The sequence below is a fragment of the Liolophura sinensis genome, chromosome 11 (genome assembly GCF_032854445.1).
Source record: "Liolophura sinensis isolate JHLJ2023 chromosome 11, CUHK_Ljap_v2, whole genome shotgun sequence".
NCBI classification, from domain to species: Eukaryota; Metazoa; Mollusca; class Polyplacophora; order Chitonida; family Chitonidae; genus Liolophura; species Liolophura sinensis.
This window is the reverse complement of record NC_088305.1, coordinates 32,208,144-32,232,716: the sequence shown is the minus strand read 5'-3', so window position 1 is coordinate 32,232,716 and position 24,573 is coordinate 32,208,144. Positions and strand designations below refer to the sequence as shown.

The 24,573-nt window shown below is 41.0% G+C and overlaps 1 protein-coding gene across 1 annotated transcript in view; it reads right to left on the bottom strand.

Annotated features, from left to right (window-relative positions):
• Positions 1 to 2,020: 2,020 nt before the first annotated feature.
• The window catches only part of LOC135478056 (uncharacterized), a 34,674-nt gene continuing 12,121 nt past the window's right edge, over positions 2,021 to 24,573 (bottom strand). Inside the window, exons 2-4 of the mRNA XM_064758322.1 lie at positions 10,726 to 10,890; positions 7,832 to 7,888; positions 2,021 to 4,935 (exon numbers count right to left, since the gene is read on the bottom strand). Coding sequence (XP_064614392.1) covers positions 4,886 to 4,935; positions 7,832 to 7,888; positions 10,726 to 10,890 — 272 coding nt within the window. The 3' untranslated portion in view covers positions 2,021 to 4,885. The remainder of the gene's footprint in view (positions 4,936 to 7,831; positions 7,889 to 10,725; positions 10,891 to 24,573) is intronic.

Genomic DNA, 24,573 nt, shown 5'->3' with positions numbered 1-24,573 from the left:
AATTTACTGACTATTGCCAGACTTACAAGCCATTAATTACAACTTAAAATCGTAGAAGATGTGAGGCATTATGTTTTGTAAGTACATGTATGTGCGTCCATCCATTTCCCCTTAACCCAGAGTTACATTCTTAAAGCTAAAGTGTTATATTTGGTACTGAACAGATCACAAGGAGTGACTGCACTTAATAAAGTGTTAATGTTTTAACACTCGCCCAAGCGTTCATATTTCAACTCCATCAAAAGTTGGTTAATCAACGCCTTAAATCAACGCTTGAAACAAAGTTTTAAAAAATTAACACTTTTGATGAAGTTGGACTATGAACAATTTTGAAGAGTGTTGACTAAAAACTAAAAACTGGTCAGATAGATGTAACTCTTATAAGTGCGGTCACTTGGGGTGATCTTCAGAGTGTTAAATCTAAGACTTTAGTTTTATGAGAGGCTGAATAACATGGCACAGTTTTAATATCACCTCTGTCAACATGCGTACTATAACAATAAATGTGCAACCATGTAAAATGTGTGTTATATACAATAACTTTACATGTATTTACATAGATATATTTTTTCTTGCTTCATGTTATTTGATATTGTGTATAATACAAATAAAGATGAAGCTATGGAGACCACGCACTACTGAATCTGCCGCACGGGTTATTACGTCTTTCCGGCATCACTGAAAACTGTTGACTCACCTCTACATCCAGGTAACTATACACCGTTACACTTCTATGTTATTTTTTCTTTTGTCCACACAATTTGTTAAACAACAATGAAATAAAGACACGAAAATTGTCAAAGAATTGAACTCTCTAAGCGCCTTTATTAATTGTTGTGAAGAGAAAAAGGATAAAATATAGACAAATGTCCAGAGATTACCTTCTCTTATCTCATCTCTCACTGTTCGGGTGCATAGAAGCCGCCGAAATTTGCTCAGTGTTTCGTTTAATAGTGTTGCTCAAACTGCTTATTTAATTTTGTCTAATACGACGACGATAAGGTTTGTGCTTGGATGAGACCGGATTGCCTGGGGTAAACCACTGACCAACTGCAAGTTATGGATGGAGTTTCCCCACTTCATGGTGACGTATACAACTTTGCGTACGTTAGTTTGCCCAAACAGCCCCACGGGCCTCATCATTAGGGCCTCACGAATTACAAGAGTTGTCTGGAAATGTTCTGCCCAAAGCCGGGCTCGAACTCGCACCTCCTGTATCCTCGCTAACTACTCATTATATTTAATTGTTTATTTTTTGATTGGTGTTTTACAGCGTACTCAAGAGAATTTCACTTGTCAGCATCACGGCTATCAGCATCATGGTGGGAGGAAACCGCGCAGAGTCCGGGAGAACTACAACTCATTAGGCGTATAAACATGGATGATAGCACAACCATTAGTGTTGGATTCCCTATCACTAAAAACGGCGCTAAGTTACATACCGGTAATCAAATGCTTGTCTGCTTGATATTTTATTAAGTTCAGAGCTGTTGACTATAATGGTGTTGCGGCCATTTCTACAGCACACATATATGGAAGTCATCTCAGGGACGGGCAATCATCCACAGTCTCTCTCATTTGTCTTGTCACTTGTAAATATATATGAGCTTTATTAATTCCTGAGCTTCTCTCCAGTTTGGTTATTGAAACTGATTTAGTGTGTTTATTACACGAATTTACATCAAGTTCACGTGTAAATTATAATGCCGATCTGGCTGCAGTTTGAGGTAATACTTCATCGAATGCTCCTGAGTTTATGCCATATTCGCCCGACGGTAAAACATCGGGTGTACGTCAGATATGTTAGAGTACTCCTTGAAATTATTTAAGGTTTGTTGCCATCACTTCCTTGCGCTCTATAAAATCTGACCGGAAGCTACTTTATGGATAGGTCGGTACATCATAGCACATGCGCAATGCCTAAAGAGTCTTCTGTAAAGCAAAGTGAAAAGAATGACTTAGAGAACGTAGCCAAACGTTCGAAATAAACTTATATGTATTTTGATAGGAAACAAAACCCTTAAAACGTAAGGATCACTCAAAAATGGCATTTATTATAGCGAAAATAGTTGATAAACGAATGGGCAAATCAAATAATTTTCATAAGCAAACACATTTTTATCGGATAAATATTTTGTGGTAAAAAGTTGTTTTCGTGAAAACGTGTGTATTAGATTGCGAGTAACAGAATCCCGGAGCACAAATCATGCGGCGTTTTGCCCTCACACACGTTTAAGTGCAATGCTGCGTGCATACAGTTTGGTAGCAAAACATTCCTCCTTTTCGGCAAATGTACATACATATGGTTTCATCACAATGAATATAGTATGTCCAGGTTGAGCGATTACATTAACTGGAGCGTTAAACGTATGCTCAATTATTCACTCTGTCTGATCGAATGTTGACATCATATCATGTACTCTCCGCAAGAGCTGCAAAAGTGAAAAAAAATGCTGCCTTCTTTTACATCTTGCTCAAAAGCCCACTCTACCTGGTCACAGGATATGGAGTGCAATAGTGCTACAAAAAAGCGAGGCAGCGAAAGGAATATGCTTACTAATGGAAAAAAAATGATGAATATCGTATTTGTACTGAGCAAAACGATCTGTTATTGGTAGACTGTGGCTCCCGTATTCCGGTGAGGCAGCAGTTCCAAAAAAGCAAAGGGATAAAGCTATCGAAATCGCACAACCAGAGAGACAGGTAGATATATGTCTATCTAACTACTGTCGGCACATGTTGTAGCCATTAAATTATCTCGTAATGTCAGCTATAAATGGGTTTGTGTGAGACGCCTATCCTAGTGCTTACCTTAATAATAACAATAAATATGTATATATCTTTCGACAAACGTTGAATTTAGAATAAGAACGCCCAACCATCGCCATGGTGACTACAAGGGTTCTGCATGTAGAAACACCCAGTACGTTTTGTGGGAGCTGCTCTTTTACAGGTGGCAACTTTGATGTGAACTGGTTGGTTCTTTGTGATGCACGACTGTTCTCTCATGCATTCACCACAGATCAGCAGCGCTAGGGTGACGACATGTCCTCTGCACCATGCTTTTCCATTTAAGGAAACTGACCAAGAGTTATCAGTAATAGGTGCAGCCTGTTAGTGTTTATACTAACAGCTGCCAAAGGAAATGTCCCTTTTAGATCAACTGTTAATGCTCGAGCCCCGTTGCTGGTGTGACACACCCAGTAAATCCTTCAACCGTTATAGCTGAGGATTATGCTATTCGCAGGGCCATGGATACGTATAAGAAAATGCTGTAGGAAAAAATCTATGGTCCCACTGCAAGAGGTCATTTAATATATTATAAGTCGTTGACATATACGATCTGATTTTAATTGGATGACATGACATACGACTTCTTCAATCAGTCGTTCTCATGGGAGTAAAACATACTCTTTATGTGTACCATTATTTATTCCATTTGTAGACTTATTTAACAATATATACATAACTGGTTTTCGCAATAGCATCACAGAACAGGACAAAGAAGATAACATTATATTATTTTTGTAATAAAGAATTTACATTCCGGTACTTGCTTGTTTCGCTTGTGATCTGGTTGTACGTAGAAACCAACAGCATTTTCGAAATGTACGACAGGTTTAAGTATGATGCAAAACGAATTAGGGGAAAGCTCTGAAGCCTGAGGAAGCCTAGATGTTCCTAAGTAGCAATCGTTGTCAACAGAAGGAAACAGAGCGAGAGCTAATTATCACCTTGCCTCATGCGATCAGAGAAGTGCAGACATGGGCAAAAAAACAGATCCTTCTCAAATTTGATGGTATTTTAAATGGCTCTACCCTGGACACCTGAAATGTCCACAAATGCTTGCATTTCAATTAAATTAAAAAAAACACAAAAAACTTACAGGTGTGCTGGTACAAGATACCATGTTTGGTCGCCAATGTTATTTGCAGCTGTTAGACATCTCAATAGTGTCTTGTGTGTACGCAGTCTTATTAGATTTCAGATGTATTTTCACACAGGAACGATGATGAATTAAAACTGGCCATAACTCAAACAATTACAGTTCTGTTGTGATAAAACTACGACCTTTCCTATCTTTTAGCTCATAGATATAGATTAAGGGCTCTTACGATAACACGGAAACACCGATCTCGACAACCTAGCCTAGCCAATCATGTCACGATATTCGGTGTTATTGTTTCGTGATTGGTCCTCATAATCTGACAACACTGGTGCTTCCACATAATCGTAAGCGCTCTAAGTATTAACATGCATGTATATTTCAGCATAGTATATTTGTTCTTATACATAGTGACGTTTTCTATAAATGAATGTCGCTGATAAATGCAATAAAAGTGAACAATCAGATGACAAAAAACCTGAGAGTTCTCTTATGGTTCACATATAGTAATAGGGTCCATAACTTACAAATAGCTAGGAATGCTTTTTTATGGACAGATCTAAAACCTAATAAAGTTCTAACATCTGTATTTTCGACAGTATTTTTAGACATACTGACGAAAATCGCAACTAACAGTTTACAGTACTCAACTGTGTTTTACGTCCTAGACTTGTTGCAGTTTATAACAAAACAAAGAAACACATAGTAACCACCGTGCATAAACACAGCTAATTATTTTGCACTGAAAAGAATTTTTTTGCCTAAGTATCGATAATCCAAAAGAACCCAAAAAATATAATAAAAAAGGCGCCTGAGCGCATTCAATTATTGTTACGCTGATGAGCTAAGTGTCTTAAAACGACGCGATCGCATGACCACATCTCGCAAAAAATCCATTACAATGACGGCGAGTGAGTTAATAAAACATGAACCTCGGTGGGAAAGCTTGCGTTTGAGCACTTGCACATGTGACTTGGTCATGTGACTGGGCCTGACCTTTCATCTCCTGTCAGGTTTTAGACCGGAATGCCACCACGCCCTCTTCTCGTCTGTAACAAACAAAGTCCATATAGACAGGATTAACATTGGTTTTTTGCAACTATAAGTTGATCTATTTAAACTTTAAACTGTACCGGTACATTAAAACATATTTCTAAATGATTTGTTATCCACTCTGTAAAATCGTTAAAACAAGTTTTATAAAACGTCTGTTGTTATGATCACTTTGGCCAAGCTGACCGAATGTGGTATAGGGATTAAGACAAAACTGTGAGGAGCAAAGAAAAAGCTACCGGACTTCACCAGATATTTCCACAACCTCCTGATTTAAAGGCACAGCCAAACCAGCCAAAGTCTTATGTGAATATGTGACCTGATTGGGTATTTTCCCTTGTAATGATGTCTTGGGTCCAAGCTGAACTGACATTCGGCGGGAAAGGTTGCCGATTGGTCAAGGGTTAACTAGCCGCCTTCTGGAAGAGCATGTTATACAACTATGCCAGAGGACACGAGGAAATGATATTTATAAGCTTAACCGTCACAAATAAACAACACGCCTTTAAAGAGGCCAATGAAATTTTGTTTAATTAACTTATGCGAAAGAGGTCAGCATCAATAAATGAAACTATTCCATTACGGCGTTGTCTTGGCAACACGCGCGTTCTACCATCGCTTTAAATCAATCGTTTTAACGTCATATCTATCGAAATATTTGAGCCATCAACTGGTCCGAAGATTCATTTATTCATTTGATTGCTGTTTAACCAGAGTATACCGGAGACTTTCTTGGCAAAAAACGGCTTAGCGCAAATCCAATCGAATTATAGCTCTTTCAAACTTTAGAATCACTGTAAACACTACAGATGCGAGTCTGAATGCGATAATATGAGCTATTTGGTAAGTATTGAAAATCTGATTTGATTAGGAGAAATGAATTTTTTGCCCAATAGCCTCTTTAACGACATAGGCCCTACTCAAGAATGTTTTACTCATACAATGATGTTCAGGTTATCGCGTGGAGAAAACCGGAGTGCCGGGGTAAACATTGCCTGAAGCCCCTTAGCACTAGCGTATAAACCCATCAGAAATGTTATTTCTATATTTCTGGTTGCATGTACTATAACAAGCCGTATAAAAAAGGTTGCACATATATCGTTTACAGTGCACGATCGATGGAGAAAATTGAAGAGTTGAGCGTTTGTGAACTGAAAACTTTCAGAAGGAAAGGGGTGCCATGTGAGGCACCGAAGTACAGCCAAACAAGTGATCGGTAAAACAATCGTCAACAAAAGTAGCGAAATGATAAAGTAGGCCATTTTTACATATAACAATGAAGAAGTTTGATCGGCAAAACTCCCCAATTGGTAGGGTTCTCCATAGTTTCACCCCAATTTTGTTTGGCTGCAATTTTATATTCGCGGGTTTGTCATGCCACATGAATACATCACCTCATGCTACATGAATACATCATGTCATGCCGTATGAATACATCATGTCATGCCACATGAATACATCATGTCATGCTACATGAATACACCATGTCATGCCACATGAATACATCATGTCATGCCACATGAATACATCATGTCATGCCACATGAATACATCATGTCATGCTACATGAATACATCATGTCATGCCACACGAATACATCATGTCATGCCACATGAATACATTATGCCATGTCACATGAATATATCCTGACATGCCACATCCCACATGAATACACCATGCCATGCCACATGAATACATCATGCCATGCCACATGAATACATCATGCCATGCCACATGAATAAATCAGGAGAAGTGGTGGTCTTCTCCGCGTTCTGCTCATTGTCCACTAAATCATAAACCATGGGCCAGATTCGTCAAGGCTTAACACCAGATTTAGCCTAAACACAAGGCTCAGTAATTAGCACAAACATAATTGCGTAACGGCATATTTACTATTAACTAAATCTGCTGCTGTTATACTTTGACTTTGGACAACTGCACTGGCTATAGGAAAATACCTCCAAAAAGAGAAGAAGGCATCACCATGTAGACCACGTAAACCATGAATAAATATGCTTTCATTTATATTTTTAGATTTTTGTGAAGAGTTAAAGGCATTCAGACATTTGAATTCTAAGGTGGGCTTTATGGACCACACTATGAAAATGTAGGAGCTCTGACGTCACAGGAAGTTTTGCCCCATGAATAAAAGACTACTGATAAAAGATTCCTCAAAATTCCTTCCTTCCGGTGAAAATCAAGAAAAAAAGGTGATGTGACGTGAGTTCCTAGACACCGTCAGTATGGCTTACAAACCCCACCATAGTTTTCAAATATTTGAATGCCTTTCAATACTTTTAAAAAAGTATTTTTACGCATAGTTCTCAGATATCTGAGGGCCTCCGTGGCTCAGTTGGTTAAAGCGCTAGCGCAGAGTAATTACCCAGTAGTTCACAGTTCGCTGTGAGTTCAAGTCCAGCTCCTCTCCGGCCGTACGTGAGAAGGTCTGGCACCAACCTGCGGATGGCCGTGGGTTTATCCCGGGCTCTGCCCGGTTTCCACCCACCATAATGATGGCCGCCGTCGTATAAGTGAAATATTCTTGAGTACGGCGTAAAACACCAATCAATGATGAATCTTATTTCATATTTTACTTCTTCCTTTCTTTCTTTTACTTTAATACCAGTATAAGCTAATAGTTTTTAGAAAAAACTGGACTGCCTTAAATAAGTGATATAATAAACCTACACAATTTCACAGTTCCTGAAGTCAGCCACATGTAACGTCGCAGCTTTCATCTATACCCCCATCTTGGTAAATCATGTCTGTATAAGCGTCTCAGTCTCACGTTTCCTCACACCTTAATGTTGGCTACCATCGCTTAAATGAAATATTCTGGAGCACGACTATGGCGTAAACACCAGTCAAATAAATAAATGAATAAATAACTCACCCTCCCTGCTGTCTTCATCGTCGAGGAATCCATGATTACCCCAGATCCGCCTCTCAGCTGAAATAGGTCAGTACGGAATAATATGTTACACCGCTCATCGTAAAATAGGTCAGTACGGAATAATATGTTTCGCCGTTAATCGTAAAATAGGCCAGTACAGAATAGTATGTTACACCGTACATCGTAAAATAGGCCAGTACGGAATAATATGTTACACCACTCATCGTAAAATAGGCCAGTACGGAATAATATGCTACACCGTTTATCGTAAAACAGACCAGTACGGAATAATATGTTACATCACTCATCGCAAAATAGGTCAGTACGGAATAATATGTTACACCGTACATCGCAAAATAGGCCAGTACGGAATAATATGTTACACCGTTCATCGTAAAATAGGCCAGTACGGAATAATATGTTACACCGTCCATCGTAAAACATTCACAACTTTTCCTGATTGTTATCTTATACATGTAACTACGAAAAATATTTCACATATTCCACAGCGGTCAGTTATATGGCAGAAGACTACTGGAAGTAAACGACAGGAAGGAAAACGTAAAAAAGTGATTGGTATACATAAACCTTAAATTGCTTGGGGAAAGTAAACGTGGTTTGGGAACGTAAACGTCAAAGGTGGTCGAGGAAGCGCAGAGTGGAGCTTGCAGGCCGAGACATTGTTCTACTGTGTTTATTTGATTGTTGTTTAACGTTAGGTCGTTTTACAATAGACAGACACGCGAGTAAACCACAGATCTTTGGCAAGTTACTGAGGAACTTTGTCACGTGTTATGCACAGATATACACATCAGTACGGAAACAGATTCCCTATTTACGGCCTGAGGATTGAACCCAAACCTCGGTTCTCCTTCATGTGGCGTACAAAGGACAATAGTCTTAACCACGTGGTTTCTCCTTCATGTGGCGTACAAAGGACAATAGTCTTAACCACGTGGTTTCTCCTACATGTAGCGTACAAAGGACAAAAGTCTTTAACCACGTGGTTTCTCCTACATGTGGCGTACAAAGGACAATAGTCTTAACCACGTGGTTTCTCCTACATGTAGCGTACAAAGGACAATAGTCTTAACCACGTGGTTCCTCCTTCATGTGGCGTACAAAGGACAATAGTCTTAACCACGTGGTTTCTCCTTCATGTGGCGTACAAAGGACAATAGTCTTAACCACGTGGTTCCTCCTTCATGTGGCGTACAAAGGACAATAGTCTTAACCACGTGGTTCCTCCTTCATGTGGCGTACAAAGGACAATAGTCTTAACCACGTGGTTTCTCCTACATGTAGCGTACAAAGGACAATAGTCTTAACCACGTGGTTTCTCCTACATGTAGCGTACAAAGGACAAAAGTCTTTAACCACGTCGTTTCTCCTTCATGTGACGTACAAAACACAATGGTCTTAACCACGTGGTTTCTCCTACATGTAGCGTACAAAGGACAATAGTCTTAACCACGTGGTTTCTCCTACATGTAGCGTACAAAGGACAAAAGTCTTTAACCACGTGGTTTCTCCTTCATGTGGCGTACAAAGGACAAAAGTCTTTAACCACGTGGTTTCTCCTTCATGTGGCGTACAAAACACAATGGTCTTAACCACGTGGTTCCTCCTACATATGGTGGATGAAAGACAATGGTCTTAACCACGTGGTTCCTCCTTCATGTGGCGTACAAAGGACAATAGTCTTAACCACGTGGTTTCTCCTACATATGGCGGATGAAAGACAATGGTCTTAACCACGTGGTTCCTCCTTCATGTGGCGTACAAAGGACAATGGTCTTAACCACGTGGTTCCTCCTTCATGTGGCGTACAAAGGACAATAGTCTTCACCACGTGGTTTCTCCTACATGTAGCGTACAAAGGACAAAAGTCTTTAACCACGTCGTTTCTCCTTCATGTGGCGTACAAAAGACAATAGTCTTAACCACGTGGTTTCTCCTACATGTAGCGTACAAAGGACAAAAGTCTTTAACCACGTGGTTTCTCCTTCATGTGGCGTACAAAGGACAATAGCCTTAACCACGTGGTTTCTCCTACATGTAGCGTACAAAGGACAAAAGTCTTTAACCACGTCGTTTCTCCTTCATGTGGCGTACAAAGGACAATAGCCTTAACCACGTGGTTTCTCCTACATGTAGCGTACAAAGGACAAAAGTCTTTAACCACGTGGTTTCTCCTTCATGTGGCGTACAAAACACAATGGTCTTAACCACGTGGTTCCTCCTACATATGGTGGATGAAAGACAATGGTCTTAACCACGTGGTTCCTCCTTCATGTGGCGTACAAAGGACAATGATCTTAACCACGTGGTTTCTCCTACATATGGCGGATGAAAGACAATGGTGTTAACCACGTGATTTCTCCTACATATGGTGGTTGAAGGACAATGGCCTTAACCACGTCGTTTCTCCTTCATGTGGCGGATGAAAGACGACTGTCTTAACCACGTGGTTTCTCCTACATGTGGCAATTGTCTTAACCACGTCGTTTCTCCTTCATGTGGCGGATGAAAGACGACTGTCTTAACCACGTGGTTTCTCCTACATGTGGCAATTGAAGGACAATGGTCTTAACCACCTCGTTTCTCCTTCATGTGGCGGATGAAAGACGACTGTCTTAACCACGTGGTTTCTCCTACATGTGGCAATTGAAGGACAATGGTCTTAACCACGTCGTTGTTCCTATATGTGGCGGAAGAAAGACAATCTCCAACATGTTTCGTTCAAGCTTATCCTGGTGGTCTTTTCCCAGAGGTCTATCCGATTTTCCCCGCCCACAAATTTGACCATCGTGACGTTAGTGAAAGGTCCTTCAGCACGATGTAAAGCACTCAAAAATGGCGTAAAATCAGAGAAATTAAGAAACGAAACTTACTGTGTATGCAGAACTTGTCTAGTCCTGAGAGAGGGTTATCCTTGCTCATGTATCTGCTTAATTCACAAAGTAACAGTCCCAAACTCTTCACCGTCTTCACAGGGATACAATCGCCTGCCAGGTCCACCATTCCTTCCCTGCACGACCGCCTCTTTACACGGTCAGCTAAAAAAAATAATACAAACATTTGCATGAATATGACTGATTATTATATATATACGTGTTTTCAACTGGCAAACTTCTGGCAATAAAGGCATAAGTAAAAGATGATGGATGAAGGCCACTCCCACAGTTTTAGAGCCATATCGTGAGGTGCAAACGTGTTTAATGCAACTATGAAGAATACAAATATGTATTAACGTACGTGTTTATGTATATGTAGGTATGTATGTGCGCGTGCGTGTGTACATGTAAGTGTACGTGTATATATGCATGTATTTATGACTTTCCACAAAACCGGACATCCGGTAGATTTGCCAGATCTTTTGCTGAGGACAAAAGGAAACACAAAACTGAGTATTCGAAAAATTGCGTATGTACATTAGGTACACATGACCTCCCAAATCATTCCATTTTATGTAATTAATTTTCGTCGCTGTGGAATAAAAACTATAAGAAGTTGACACAAATAAAAAAAAAATGTGTTTTCTCATATATTAACATTTGTTCAAAAGACTGTGCAAACAGCGTACATGCATATGGAGGTACATAGGGCTGGGGTTATCTCATCCAGGTACCGTACATGCTAAAACATACGTCAGCAAACTCCAAGTCAAAACTGATTATCTCTTACGCTATGCAAGCTAATGAAGAGCTAATTGCTTTGTAACAATACATGTACGGTTATCAGCACCACAGACGTATAACTTTCAAACAGGAAGAATATAAACCGGTCGTCAGTTGTCAACATGAGCTCAATGTATCAGTTATATGAACCAATACATCAATTCCATCCAGTATGTCGTTTTATAATTCATGTTCCTCTTTTCACAAGAACTGACAGACTCATACATCTTGGTAAAGCTGATTGAATTAGGCGTTATGAAGACTGGCAAATGTTCTACGTGCGCACGCTGGAGGCGCTCAAAACATCTCAGTCTTGCATCTTTGCAGGAAAACGGGAAAATATTTCGTCACCTACAAAAATTACTGAACACCCACTGTTGGTATTTTCGTTAAAGGCAGGTATACGGGGTGTATTTCGACAAATATATCCTGTGGAATTATAAAAATTTTTCCTCTAACAAATATGTATGTCAGGAGAACCGGTCCCGATGGCCCAGTTAGTAGAGTGTCCGCTTCGGGAGAGATAGATCCTAAACCTAAGACCTTAATCCATTCATCATTAAGGGGCAAGTGCAACGACTGGTTGACCCGTAACAGTATAATGGCTCAAGTGGGACAGCTTACGTGCCTTCGGTAAGTCGTTTCAGTGAAGCAGCACTAGATAAAAGAGCAGTGGGACGCACATTTATATTGTAGACTTAACGACTGTGTTTCAATGGTGAACGCACATTTGTATTGTAGACTTGAGGCTTGTCTTTCAGTGGTGAACGCACATTTATGTTGTAGACTTTACGACTGTGTTTCGGTGGTGAACGCACATTTATGTTGTAGACTTCAGGATTGTGTGTTCAATGGTGAACATGCATGCAGTTATTCGCCTTTTGTAACACAAGCAATCAACCAAGGGCTTTTTTGTTATGTCAGAAAGTTACCACAGAATTTGTCAGGGCGTGCAAAATGTGCTGCTTTCAGTTAATGTCGTTTTGACAACGGATAACCACTTTTCTGAACTCCATCGCTATGCTGAGGTCTTTTATAAGGTGTAATATGGCTGTTTATCATCACAAAGATCCCCCTTCCCCTCCACATTAAGGCAACACCCACGTGACACAAAGATAAGTCTATTTCACTCTATTTAGCTCAAGTTAAGCATGAGGAAACCAATATTTTACAATATACTAAAACGTTATTTTAATAAATCAGCGTATCCATTGACAAATAAAAAGCGGGCGTGGGAAAAAATCATATATTTGAATACATGAGTGTTGTGACACCCAAAGTATTGTAAATACAGCTGATCCAGGCCAACGCACATTCTAATTAAAAGAAAGTATTCATGACAAGCTATGTGAAAAAACTGTTCAGGGTGTAAAAATGACAAAATCAAGCTCTATTTCGTTCTCAAATCATATAAACACCCTTTGAAGAAAATTAATGCAGCTTTGAAAGGCGTATTTACGGATACGAAAGGTGTATTTGTAAATTTAAACCCTTTCAGTACCATTCAAACCAAGAGTGCGCACAGATCATTACATCACTCAGTGGATGCGTCTTGTATGCCTTTAATTTGTTTTTAAATATGTACAAATGTGAATCACCTCAACACGTAGGAAAAGTGAATTGAAGTCAAAACTAGCGAATACAGTGTGATAATTGACATCTGGTCTCACGTAAGCTCCAATGAAAGGGGACACGGCAGTGTGATACCTAACATCTAGTCCCATATTACCGGCAATCAAAGCGGACATGACAATGTAATAATTGACATCTGGTCTCACGTAACCGGCAATCACAGCGGACACCACAGTGTGATAAGTAACATCTGGTCCCATATAACTGCAATCAAAGCGTTGACGACAGTGTGATAATTCACATCTGGTCTCACATAATCAAGCAGCTAAGGTTTCTACTTCAGGTCGACTTTTATTCTAACCGTTCACGATAATCTTATTTTTTAGAGTTGTAACATTAGCACGATGGTCAGCTCATTAATTTGAATGGAATTAGGTAAGCTACACAAAGTAATATACAAAATTTTATAACGGAATGTTTTTAGTACGGGATGGGTTCATAGAGGAAAGAAAGATAAAGATGGGCTTATTTCATTTAGCTCTTATACTCTGTTTTACTATTATTTTCTGTCAAGAATATGTTGAATTTATCGACAAAATATAGCAGGCGAAGCTCTCGACTCAAAGATCTTAATTTCACCGTGACATGCACTCCGTTAAGAGGCTGCCCCGGCTGATTAGTTTATTATCTTTGCTGACACTCTCGCGCGTGAATCAGCACGATAAGCTGCTAATTGACCAAGGTAGCTTTCCTGAATGGGACCTTTGGCACCTATTCTTGAAGAGACGTGGAAGTCTTCTCCAATCGACCTTGCTGGTATTGTGGGCTTGGCGGGCCGTCATCCGTTCGCACAGCAGCTCCCAGGTGCACCGCTTCACCCTCCTGTAGAAACGCCATGGACGGCTGAGAGCGATAAGACTAACACATACACACTGATCACAACAAAGAGAGGCGCCTAGCCTCAGCGCGCACCTGAGCGTTCCCCATGGGACTCGTACTGCGCCCTGATAGAACGTTATTAGTACGACTCGTATCTTGCCATAAAAGCCTTCACTCAACCATGTAAGTGACCTTTGCGCTAGTACTTACCATATAAATAATTGATATACATCAATATTTTTTACCCTTTTTAGATCGCAAAATATAAAACGCAAAAGAAGCCCTTTGTAAATGACACTGCATTGATCAAGTATGATTAACTTCGCTAAAGACACTGTATGCAACAGTCAAACCATTGGCGGAAAACCTCAATTTAAGTATCTAAGTAAATAGATAAATGAAGAAATAAATAAATATTAGAATGTGTTAACAACCGTAATTCAGGCATGGTGAATTTTTTTTATAACGATACGCAAAGGCCTATGCCAGTCTGACACGTTTTAATTTTTTCCGTCCCAGGGACATAAGAATGTCAACATGGTGTGGTGACTCAACTTTAGCTGCGTTCGTTTGTGCGACATTTGGCAGATTCATTCATCAGATCACACATCATTTTCAAAATGACCTTATCCGCTAAAACGCTGAATAGCCTAGCCATTACCCCAGACTGCATGTGATAATTAAACTCAACATTAACCATACCCGACTCGAAGCGACCCACACGTGAAGGCCACGCTGTAAAATATTGGTGTCCTTAAAGAACGTCCAGTCTCCTCGAGGGTGTGTTTGTGTAGGTGGATGTGGCTAGGATTTTAGAGGGGAGAGGGTAGGAGAGGGTAGGGGAGCGTAATGGGGAGAGGTTAGGGGAGTGTAATGGGGAGAGGGTAGGGGAGCGGAATGGGGAGTGGGTAGGGAAGCGTAATGGTGAGAGGGTAGGGGAACGGAATGGGAGTGTAATGAGGAGGGGTTAGAGGAGTGTAATGAGGAGGGGTTAGGGGAGTGTAATGAGGAGAGGGTAGGGGAGCGTAATGGGAGGGGGTAGAGGGGTGTAATGGTGCGGGGCTAGGGGAGTGTAATGAGGGGAGGGTAGGGGAGCGTAATGGGGAGAGGGTAGGGGAGAGCAATGGGAGGGGGTAGGGAAGCGTAATGGGGGAGGGTAGGGGAGGGTAATGGGGAGAGGTTAGAGGAGAGTAATGGGGGAGAGGGTAGGGGAGTGTAATGAGGAGAGGGTAGGAGAGAGTAATTGGAGAGGGTAGGGGAGAGTAATGGGGAGAGGTTAGGGGAGTGTAATGAGAAGAGGGTAGGGGATCGGTAGGGGAGAGTAATGGGGAGAGGTTAGGGGAGTGTAATGAGAAGAGGGTAGGGGATCGGTAGGGGAGAGTAATGGGGAGAGGGTAGGGGAGTGTAATAAGGAGAGGGTAGGGGAGCGTAATGGGAGGGGGTAGGGAAGAGTATTGGGGAGAGGGTAGGGGAGAGTAATGGGGGAGAGGGTAGGGGAGCGTATTGGGAGAGGGTAGGGGAGGGTAATGGGGAGAGGTTAGAGGAGAGTAATGGGGGAGAGGGTAGGGGAGTGTAATGAGGAGAGGGTAGGGGAGAGTAATGGGGAGAGGTTAGGGGAGTGTAATGAGGAGAGGGTAGGGGAGAGTAATGGGAGAGGGTAGGGGAGAGTAATGGGGAGAGGTTAGGGGAGTGTAATGAGGAGAGGGTAGGGGAGCGTAATGGGAGAGGGTAGGGGAGCGTAATGAGAGAGGGTAGGGGAGAGTAATGGGAAGAGGTTAGGGGAGTGTAATGAGGAGAGGGTAGGGGAGCGCAATTGGAGAGGGTAGGGGAGAGTAATGGGGAGAAGTTAGGGGAGTGTAATGAGAAGAGGGTAGGGGAGCGTAATTGGAGAGGGTAGGGGAGAGTAATGGGGAGAGGTTAGGGGAGTGTAATGCGGAGAGGGTAGGGGAGCGTAATGGGAGAGGGTAGGGGAGAGTAATGGGGAGAGGGTAGGGGAGTGTAATGAGGAGAGGGTAGGGGAGCGTAATGGGAGAGGGTAGGGGAGCGTAATGGGAGAGGGTAGGGGAGAATAATGGGGAGAGGGTAGGGACGAGTAATGGGGAGAGGGTAGGGGAGAGTAATGGGGAGAGGGTAAGGGAGCGTAATGGGAGAGGGTAGGGAAAAGTAGTGGGGAGAGGGTAGGCGAGAGTAATGGGGATAGAGTAAGGGAGTGTAATGAGGAGAGGGTAAGGGAGCATAATGGGGAGAGGGTAGGCGAGAGTAATGGGGAGAGGGTAAGGGAGCATAAAGGGGAGAGGGTAAGGGAGCGTAATGGGAGAGGGTAGGGAAAAGTAATGGGGAGAGGGTAGATGAGAGTAATGAGGAGAGGGTAAGGAAGCGTAATGAGGAGAGGGTAGGGGAGTGTAATGAGGAGTGGCGCGTCAATCATAAATCAATCCGTTGGAGGTGATGCAGCTCAATTTGCAGTGTGAATTCCAACAATATTTCAGCCATATCATTATGGTAACGTGTCTTTACTCAGCGATGTTCACAGGGCTACCTCACCGGAACGCCATGCCGAAGACACTAGCCTCTGCACATGTGGGGGGTCAAATAACGCTTTAACATTCTCAGACTTGACACAAACATTCTCAGACTTGACACAAACTTACTCAGCATTAGACCATTAGCTACACATCGGGTTGGAGAGGAGATACTAAGGTGATTGACTCTAGGCTTTCATCTTCCTCAACCAACACCCATGTGAAGAATCGAATGTATGAATCAGTCACTCGGCTCCTTTGTCATGCGTGTTACTTATGACAAACAAATGTACAATCTCTAGAAAATACTCAGCTTAAAAACAACGTACTAGTGTATTAGTGGCGAACGTGTTGGCATACTGTTGTCAAATTCGGCATCACATTTGTTGCCTGTATAGTCCGCTCTCCGGAAACTGCCTGACTCACGTCTGTGGTCACGGATAAGATTCCACCAAGGGACGGCTGCTGATTGTAGACCGCACATCACAACACGCTTAATTCGTTCAGAACTCCGCAAAAATGTGATAATTGCATATAATGTATAGAAAGCCTGTGATATTATAGCCATGTGGCTACCTAATTACCTCGTCGATGGCACATGGAAGGGTTGACCTCGTGGAGACCTGTCGAATACACTAGTACAAACAGGATATGCGGCGACACATCAACAACATGCCTACGTTTTAACTCCTCCATCCACGATGTGGACATTTAAAACCGTTGACTCGAGTGGTACAGAATACGTGTTAATAACTGTCATTTTGACAACTCCATCAGGTGGCTTACAGTATAAACGACTTATTATTTCCTTTAGTCACATAAAACTTATAAACCGAACTCCTGCATCTGATGTTATTATTTACTCTCCCTTGTTTTTTTTTGAGAACACAATGATTCTAAAAAATAAAATCAAGATTGACATGTGATTGACTACTAGAGTGCAGTTGTCGCGGGGAGTGGAGGCGGGGGTCGAACATTGAATGCTTATCTAATTATTTGTTTATTTAATTATCATTGCTGTAGAAACGAATTAAAATACAATTGCTATTAAAGAGAAGTGTGTGTATGAATACAAGGTTAAGTTTTTGTACCGGGTCAATTACTCGCTCACTCATTAACACAGGACAGGTAAGAACTTGTACAGGTAACGTATCAGATCGACTGAGAATAGTTAGAGCTAAGAGATAAGTTAGAGATAAGATATACTGATAAGCACACTTCACAGAGCACAATGGACGGGAAACAATGGCACAATACCCCCCCCCCCCCCACCCGGGTGCATGATCTAGTGATTAAGTGGGAAGTAAAACAGAGTTGTGGTGAGGGAAGATGGACTGGGTTCAGACTTGTACTGAACGCGGATAGTAACGTAATACACAGATATGTTTTAGCCCACACAATATTGTTCTTGTAGCTTAGAAGTCATGGCAGATGTAACTGACAACCTGTTTTGCTAGTCTGTGTTGTGGACTCATTGACTGACCCTCACGCCAAGTTTTCATATATCAGATTTTATTAAGTAAACAATTTCAAACGCGGGCTGGTCAGGATATAGCTGATATATTACCGACGTGGCGTTAAGCCATAATCATTCACTCATAAGTGAAAAGAAATGATAAGTCAGACTTGTCTCAGTATTGAACTATACCTTACAAAACGAATGGGCACTTTTAGAGCGGAAACTTACGCACAGCTAAAACGTACAGGTTACAAATCCACACCCTATAACTCTACCACCCTCGATCACATGGTCCAACAAAGGAATAACACTGCGCCGAACCTTGTTACAAAGTAAAGGAGAAGGGTGCATGTATATGTTAACTGGTATTTATGGAGAAAAATGGCTGAAGGTAGCTCACCCACCTTCCCTCTGCTGCCAGACAGACCAGCAAACACACAGGTAAGGTAGCTCACCCACCTTCCCTCTGCTGCCAGACAGACCAGCAAACAGACAGGTAAGGTAGCTCAACCCACCTTCTCTCTGCTGCCAGACAGAGAGGCAAAATAGACAGGTTCGGCAACTCACCCACCTTTCCTCTGCTGCGGACACCGATTGGAAAGCCAACGAATTATGTCATGCAATGAACCATGACGGCATGGCATTAATAAAAACACATTTAAAAAAGATAAAAATATCAACCACAACTCTCTCTGGCATTCCTCAATGCGTTTAATGTGATTTTCATAGCAAACCGGGTATTGCCTTTAATACATTTTGTCTGTAAATTATTTTGCAATTATTGTGGTATCTCGGCGCCTAAAAGGGTCGTATGGCAGAATTTCACAGAAAATTACCAAAAAATCTACCCAAAGGACGCCCAGAGCTTAATAATGCAAAGATAACAAGACCTTTTCCGGAAGCCAGTTTTCCTACACATGTGTCAAATTGCGCTTGCTGGCAATTCTACGGAAGACCCTCGTTTAATACGGGAAATATAACACTCTATTTTGCCGATTTTCGGAAAAAATTCCAGTGTTATTCCTAGAGATCATTTTGTGTGTGTGGAAGACTCCAGATGCATATCTAAGAAGTTATGACCTTTTCCTGTCCATAAATCTGCTGAAGTTGTTTACGAATGCCTTACAAGCATAAAAGATTAGCAGTCCAAAGTATCAAAAGACTACGACACAGGGAGCGAAACATGAGCATCGACGACAGAAGGGTAGCTGGCGAATGGGCACACGCGTAACTGGTGAAGTTCGGACCGTTCACAGTTTCCCCAGTTAGGATGTTATTCTAACTGTGCTTGTAAATGCGTGAATAGAAGCAAGTTAAAAGCCATCTATCGTCATGCCTTAAGCAGAATTAGGTAAAAAAAAAAGGATGGAACAGTTGTACCTGCGTCAACACGTTTGATACGTCTCAGAGGCAGAAGTTGTGTCGATATATACTATGTGTAGTTTGGGATTCCCTTGAGCGGGACACCTTGGTTCAGTTCAGAATTAACTGCGTCATGACTTTAAAATCAAGCTGATACTTCAACCTTTGTCGCTCGACATAAGGAAATGTGCGTGGGCAAATATGTATAGTTGTCCCACTGTCAATGTACTGTGACCATATAAGGCGTCATGTCTCGTGTACCCAACATGGCGTTCCAGTGAGGCAGCAATTAAATGGGTATGCGTTCACACCACACGCCTTTACAGCGCATGCGCCGCTCTCTATATCCTTGATTTGCATGTGAAATGAGATCGGCGTATGCGCTATAAGAATTATGTGCTGGTCTAAACTTACCGTACTAAATTTTGTCTTGGAAATACTTTTTTGGCCCTTGACTTGTCTAATGGCTATAAAGTAAACACATTCTTATGTGAATAGGCACTAGGGCTTGGTGTGACAACATGTGTTCACCTTTAATTAAATGTTTTCAGGCATACTTGATAATGAACGTAAAAATGAAGTTCTGGAGACTTGTTCTGATCCACAAAACATAAATAAAAGGCAAATTTTCCGTGAGAGACGGCAAAGAGCTTCATAAAAACCTTCAGGAGAGGTAATGGAGCCACACCGTTCCGGTCTGTGTCACTACAAAGGCTGAAGACAGTGTAATAGCATATGTTTAGGTTCCAAGTGGTACCGACAAGAACGTGCATACACCACAATGCTCCACACCTTTGCGATAGGGTGCGGAGGGATTTTGACCTTCCGTGGTACAAAAAAAAAATTGTTGAGGGCAGGATTGAAGCCAACTCAAGTGACAGTCAAGTTACCTTTGGTTTAATAACATAAATCTTTTATATCCAAGACAAGAACACAATGAAGGAACGTGACCTGAAATTCGATTTACTTCAGAACTGAAATTAGTTCTGAACAATGAAATGAAATTCATAAGTGTAGCCATGTGGCAGTGTAGGATTAAAGCACATAACATACACGTGCATGTTAGAAAGCGACGATCCATAAAGGTCGTACAGAAGCGCAGCATTACATCCCCGTTGCTGTTTAATTTTTCTTGTGAAAAACACAGAAACAAGAATTTATTCACCTCTACAAGAAATGTAATTTGTTAGAGCCCCTCAAAATGCTCAATTCGGCTTTCAGGAAAAGATTATAGTATAAATGAACTGTACGATATTCCCAATGCTAACTTAGCACTAAAACTTGATGTTGTAGAGTTAATGTTCTTTTCCACTTACACTTATTATCAACCAAACGCTATGATCTGATTCTATGCCAAGTTTACCGTTTTTTCTGTGGCTGGTTGTTGTCTAACATCTTACACTCCAAGCCAAATACCAATTTTCAAATCCAAAATAGGGCAGCTGAAAGTTTTTTTTACCTGATTTATCAACACAGGCATACCCCACGGCTGAGGAATTTGCTTTGTGAATCTATGTGGGTCATCATATTGGAGAGAGGTGTCGACAGCCTCTTCTATAAAACAGTCACAGAACAGGTTAAAAAAAAGATAAAAAAAAAGAAAGCCTCAATAGGGTACTTCAAAACAGTATATATTCAAGTACCTACGTTAACGAATAATTCTCTGGTCTTGTCTTGTTGAGGTACGTCAAAAACACAAAAATGACATTTCTAAAGATGGACATTATTCACCCGTGTAGGCCAGTACGTACGTTCAGGTATATGTTTGTATATATGTATGTATGTATGTATGTATGTATGTATGTGTGTATGTGTGTATGTGTGTGTGTATGTATGTATGTATGTATGTATGTATGTATGTATGTATGTATGTATGTATGTATGTGTGTATGTGTGTATGTATGTATGTATGTATGTATGTATGTATGTATGTATGTATTGTTATATGTTATTTATTTATTTTATTTATTTGATTTTACGCCGTAATCAAGAATATTTCACTTACACGAGGGCGGCCAACAATATGGTGGGAGGAACCGCGCAGAGCCATGGGGTAAACCTAAGACCATCCGCAGGTATGTATGTTAGGTATTATGTATGGTAGTGTGGGAATTGTTGTATGGAATGGTAGTGTGGAATTGTTGTACGGAATGGTAGTGTGGGAATTGTTGTATGGAATGGTAGTGTGGAATTGTTGTACAGAAGGTAGTGTGGAATTGTTGTACGATATGGTAGTGATGAATTGTTGTGGGAATGGTAGTGTGGGATTGTTGTATGGAATGGTAATGTGGAATTGTTGTACGGAATGGAAGTGTGAAATTGTTGTACGATATGGTAGTGATGAATTGTTGTGGGAATGATAGACTGGAATTGTTGTACGGAAGGTAGTGTGGAATTTTTGTATGGAATGGTAGTGTGGAATTGATGTACGGAATGGTAGTGAGGAGTTGATGTACGGAAGATAGTGTGGAATTATTGTACGATATGGTGGTGATGAGTTGTTGTAGGAATGGTAATGTGGAATTGTTGTACGAAATGGTAGTGTGGCAGTTTTGTATGGAATGGTAGTGTGGAATTGTTGTACAGGATGGTAGTGTGGCAGTTTTGTATGGAATAGTAGTGTGGAATTGTTGTACACAATGATAGTGTGGAATTGTTGTACGGAATGGTAGTGATGAATTGTTGTACGGAATGGTAGTGTGGAATTGTTGTACGGAATGGTAGTGTGGAGTTGATGTACGGAAGATAGCGTGGGATTGTTTGTACCATATGGTAGTGATGAATTGTTGTAGGAATGGTAGTGTGGAATTGTTGTACGGAATGGTAGTGTGGCAGTTTTGTATGGAATGGTAGTGTGGAATTGTTGTACGGAATGATGGTGTGGAATTGTTGTACGGAATGGTAGTGTGGAATTGTTGTACGGAATGGTAGTGTGGAATTGTTGTACGGAATGGTAGTGTGGAGTTGATGTACGGAAGATAGTGTGGGATTGTTGTACCATATGGTAGTGATGAATTGTTGTAGGAATGGTAGTGTGGAATTGTTGTACGGAATGGTAGTGTGGCAGTTTTGTATGGAATGGTAGTGTGGAATTGTTGTACGGAATGATGGTGTGGAATTGTTGTACGGAATGGTAGTGTGGAATTGATGTACGGAATGGTAGTGTAGGATTAGTGTAAGAAACGGTAGATTGGAATGGCTATATGGAATACATGTGTGGAGTTGCTTATGGAATGGTTGCAGGGAATACCCAGCTTTCAATCAAACGTGCTCTGATTCCCACTCACTGAGGAACAGACAAACCATTTACATAAATCACCAATGTGGCGATTTCAGTGGGAAAGGCTGAGGTACTAACGAATTGGTATGGGTGGGGCACGGAAACAAAGGTGTACAACATAAATCCCGTCAAGCTTCTATCTGTTCCTGGTTTTACCTTCCACTAGTAAGGATTTAAGTGTGGGATTTATCTGACGTTATCCGTCTCACGATCTTGTGTAAAGACTGGTAATCCTATCCACTTGTGTTGTACTTTAGTGATCAAGTTCAATTCTCGGTCTATATACACAGGTAACCTGATATCCGTAAGAGGGCGCTGTCTGCCCAGCATTGACTTATAATCTGTATGCAAATAAAGATACACACGCCAGTCTGTCGTTCAGCTCAAATCAGGACCGTACCCTAAATATCTAAGTCACTGACACCCCCACACACTACATATACATGAATGGTGCGCAGGGGATCAAGGTTGTATAGCCACGATCTCAGTAAGCCTGAGTGACCGGAACACACCATTGATCACAGTGAAAACCTGAATGGGTTAACAGGTGATTCACAGGTGGGAATGTATATTATCTTTGGAGACGATAAAGTGCATCTGATTATACTGCAGGTCTGTATCTGTGTTTAGTCTCAGGTAAACTCACCCACGCAGAATAAGCTTAATACCAGGTACAGTGTAGGTATTTTGCGTTTAAAAAAGGCTAGCCTATCGTATACGAAGGGTGTGGCCATATCCCAATGCATACATTTACATTCTTTTCTTTTTAATTCGCACATTTCGAAGTAACTTTAATCCCAAGTGTGAGTCTACTCGAAGTATCCCTGCGTTATGGCGGGGGTAGTGCCAATGTGGCCAAAAGCCTAAATCATCAAGTACCAAACTGCCAATGTGGCCAAAAGCCTAAATCATCAAGTACCAAACTGCCAATGTGGCTAAAAGCCTAAATCATCAAGTACCCCACTGCCAATGTGACCAAAAGCCCAAATCCTCAAGTATCACACTGCCAATGCGGCCAAAAGCCCTAATCATCAAGTACCAAACTGCCAATGTGGCCAAAAGCCTAAATAATCAAGTACCACACTGTGCAATGCAGTGGAAAATTCCAAAAAGATTCACTTCATGCAACAACTCTTAAAATTCCATCTTACAGAATTAACCCGTACAATTTTACGTAGAAAGAAGTGTGTCTTTGTGCGTGTCCTGGTAAAAACCGTAGTGCTTTCAATAATGTTTCAGAGATATGTGTTACTAGAGAACGTCAAAAGGAAGTGTCTTTAAAGGATGGCCTATAAAAGTTTATTCGTTTATTTATTAAATTGAGGTTCAAGGCCGTACTCAACATTATTTCACTTGTATTAGCTGTCTGGTCGATAGAGCAAAGTAAACTGGGTACTATTTGAAATAACAAATTATTAAATGTATGAATAAATAAAAAAACCATCGAAAAACGCGGGGCACAAAAAGAATAAAGTGTCTTTTGTTTGTCTGTTATACACGGCTCCTACGCGGAGAATAGTGACGACAAAATATACTCTTTAAAATAAACTACCCATGTAATTGCGAGAACACTGAGTATAAATTTAGCTTCACGAGGGTGTAAATTAGGCCAATCATGTTTCGTCGATTTGACATCTTCCGCAGAACGGTTTTTGTTAGCTGTTTCCTGAGCTCTAGGTATACTGAGCCCTTACGCATGGCACTGGAAGTTTTATTTGGTTTTGTATGCATTCATTGCTAATTTAACTATATAAAGCATATGTATTCCGTATATTATGAAATTCTTCGAATGAAGGGCTTCACAATGAAATAAATAAATTTTTAATTTGATTTATGTGAAAAGCCGATATTAAAACACATAATAGCCTAGACCAAATTATTAATCCAGCATCAGAATTAATACAAATCCTATATTTCTGGCACATACCAGAGCTGGTTTTGTTCTTTTATGGAGGACAGAGTTAAATACTTCCCGTGTTATCAAACTT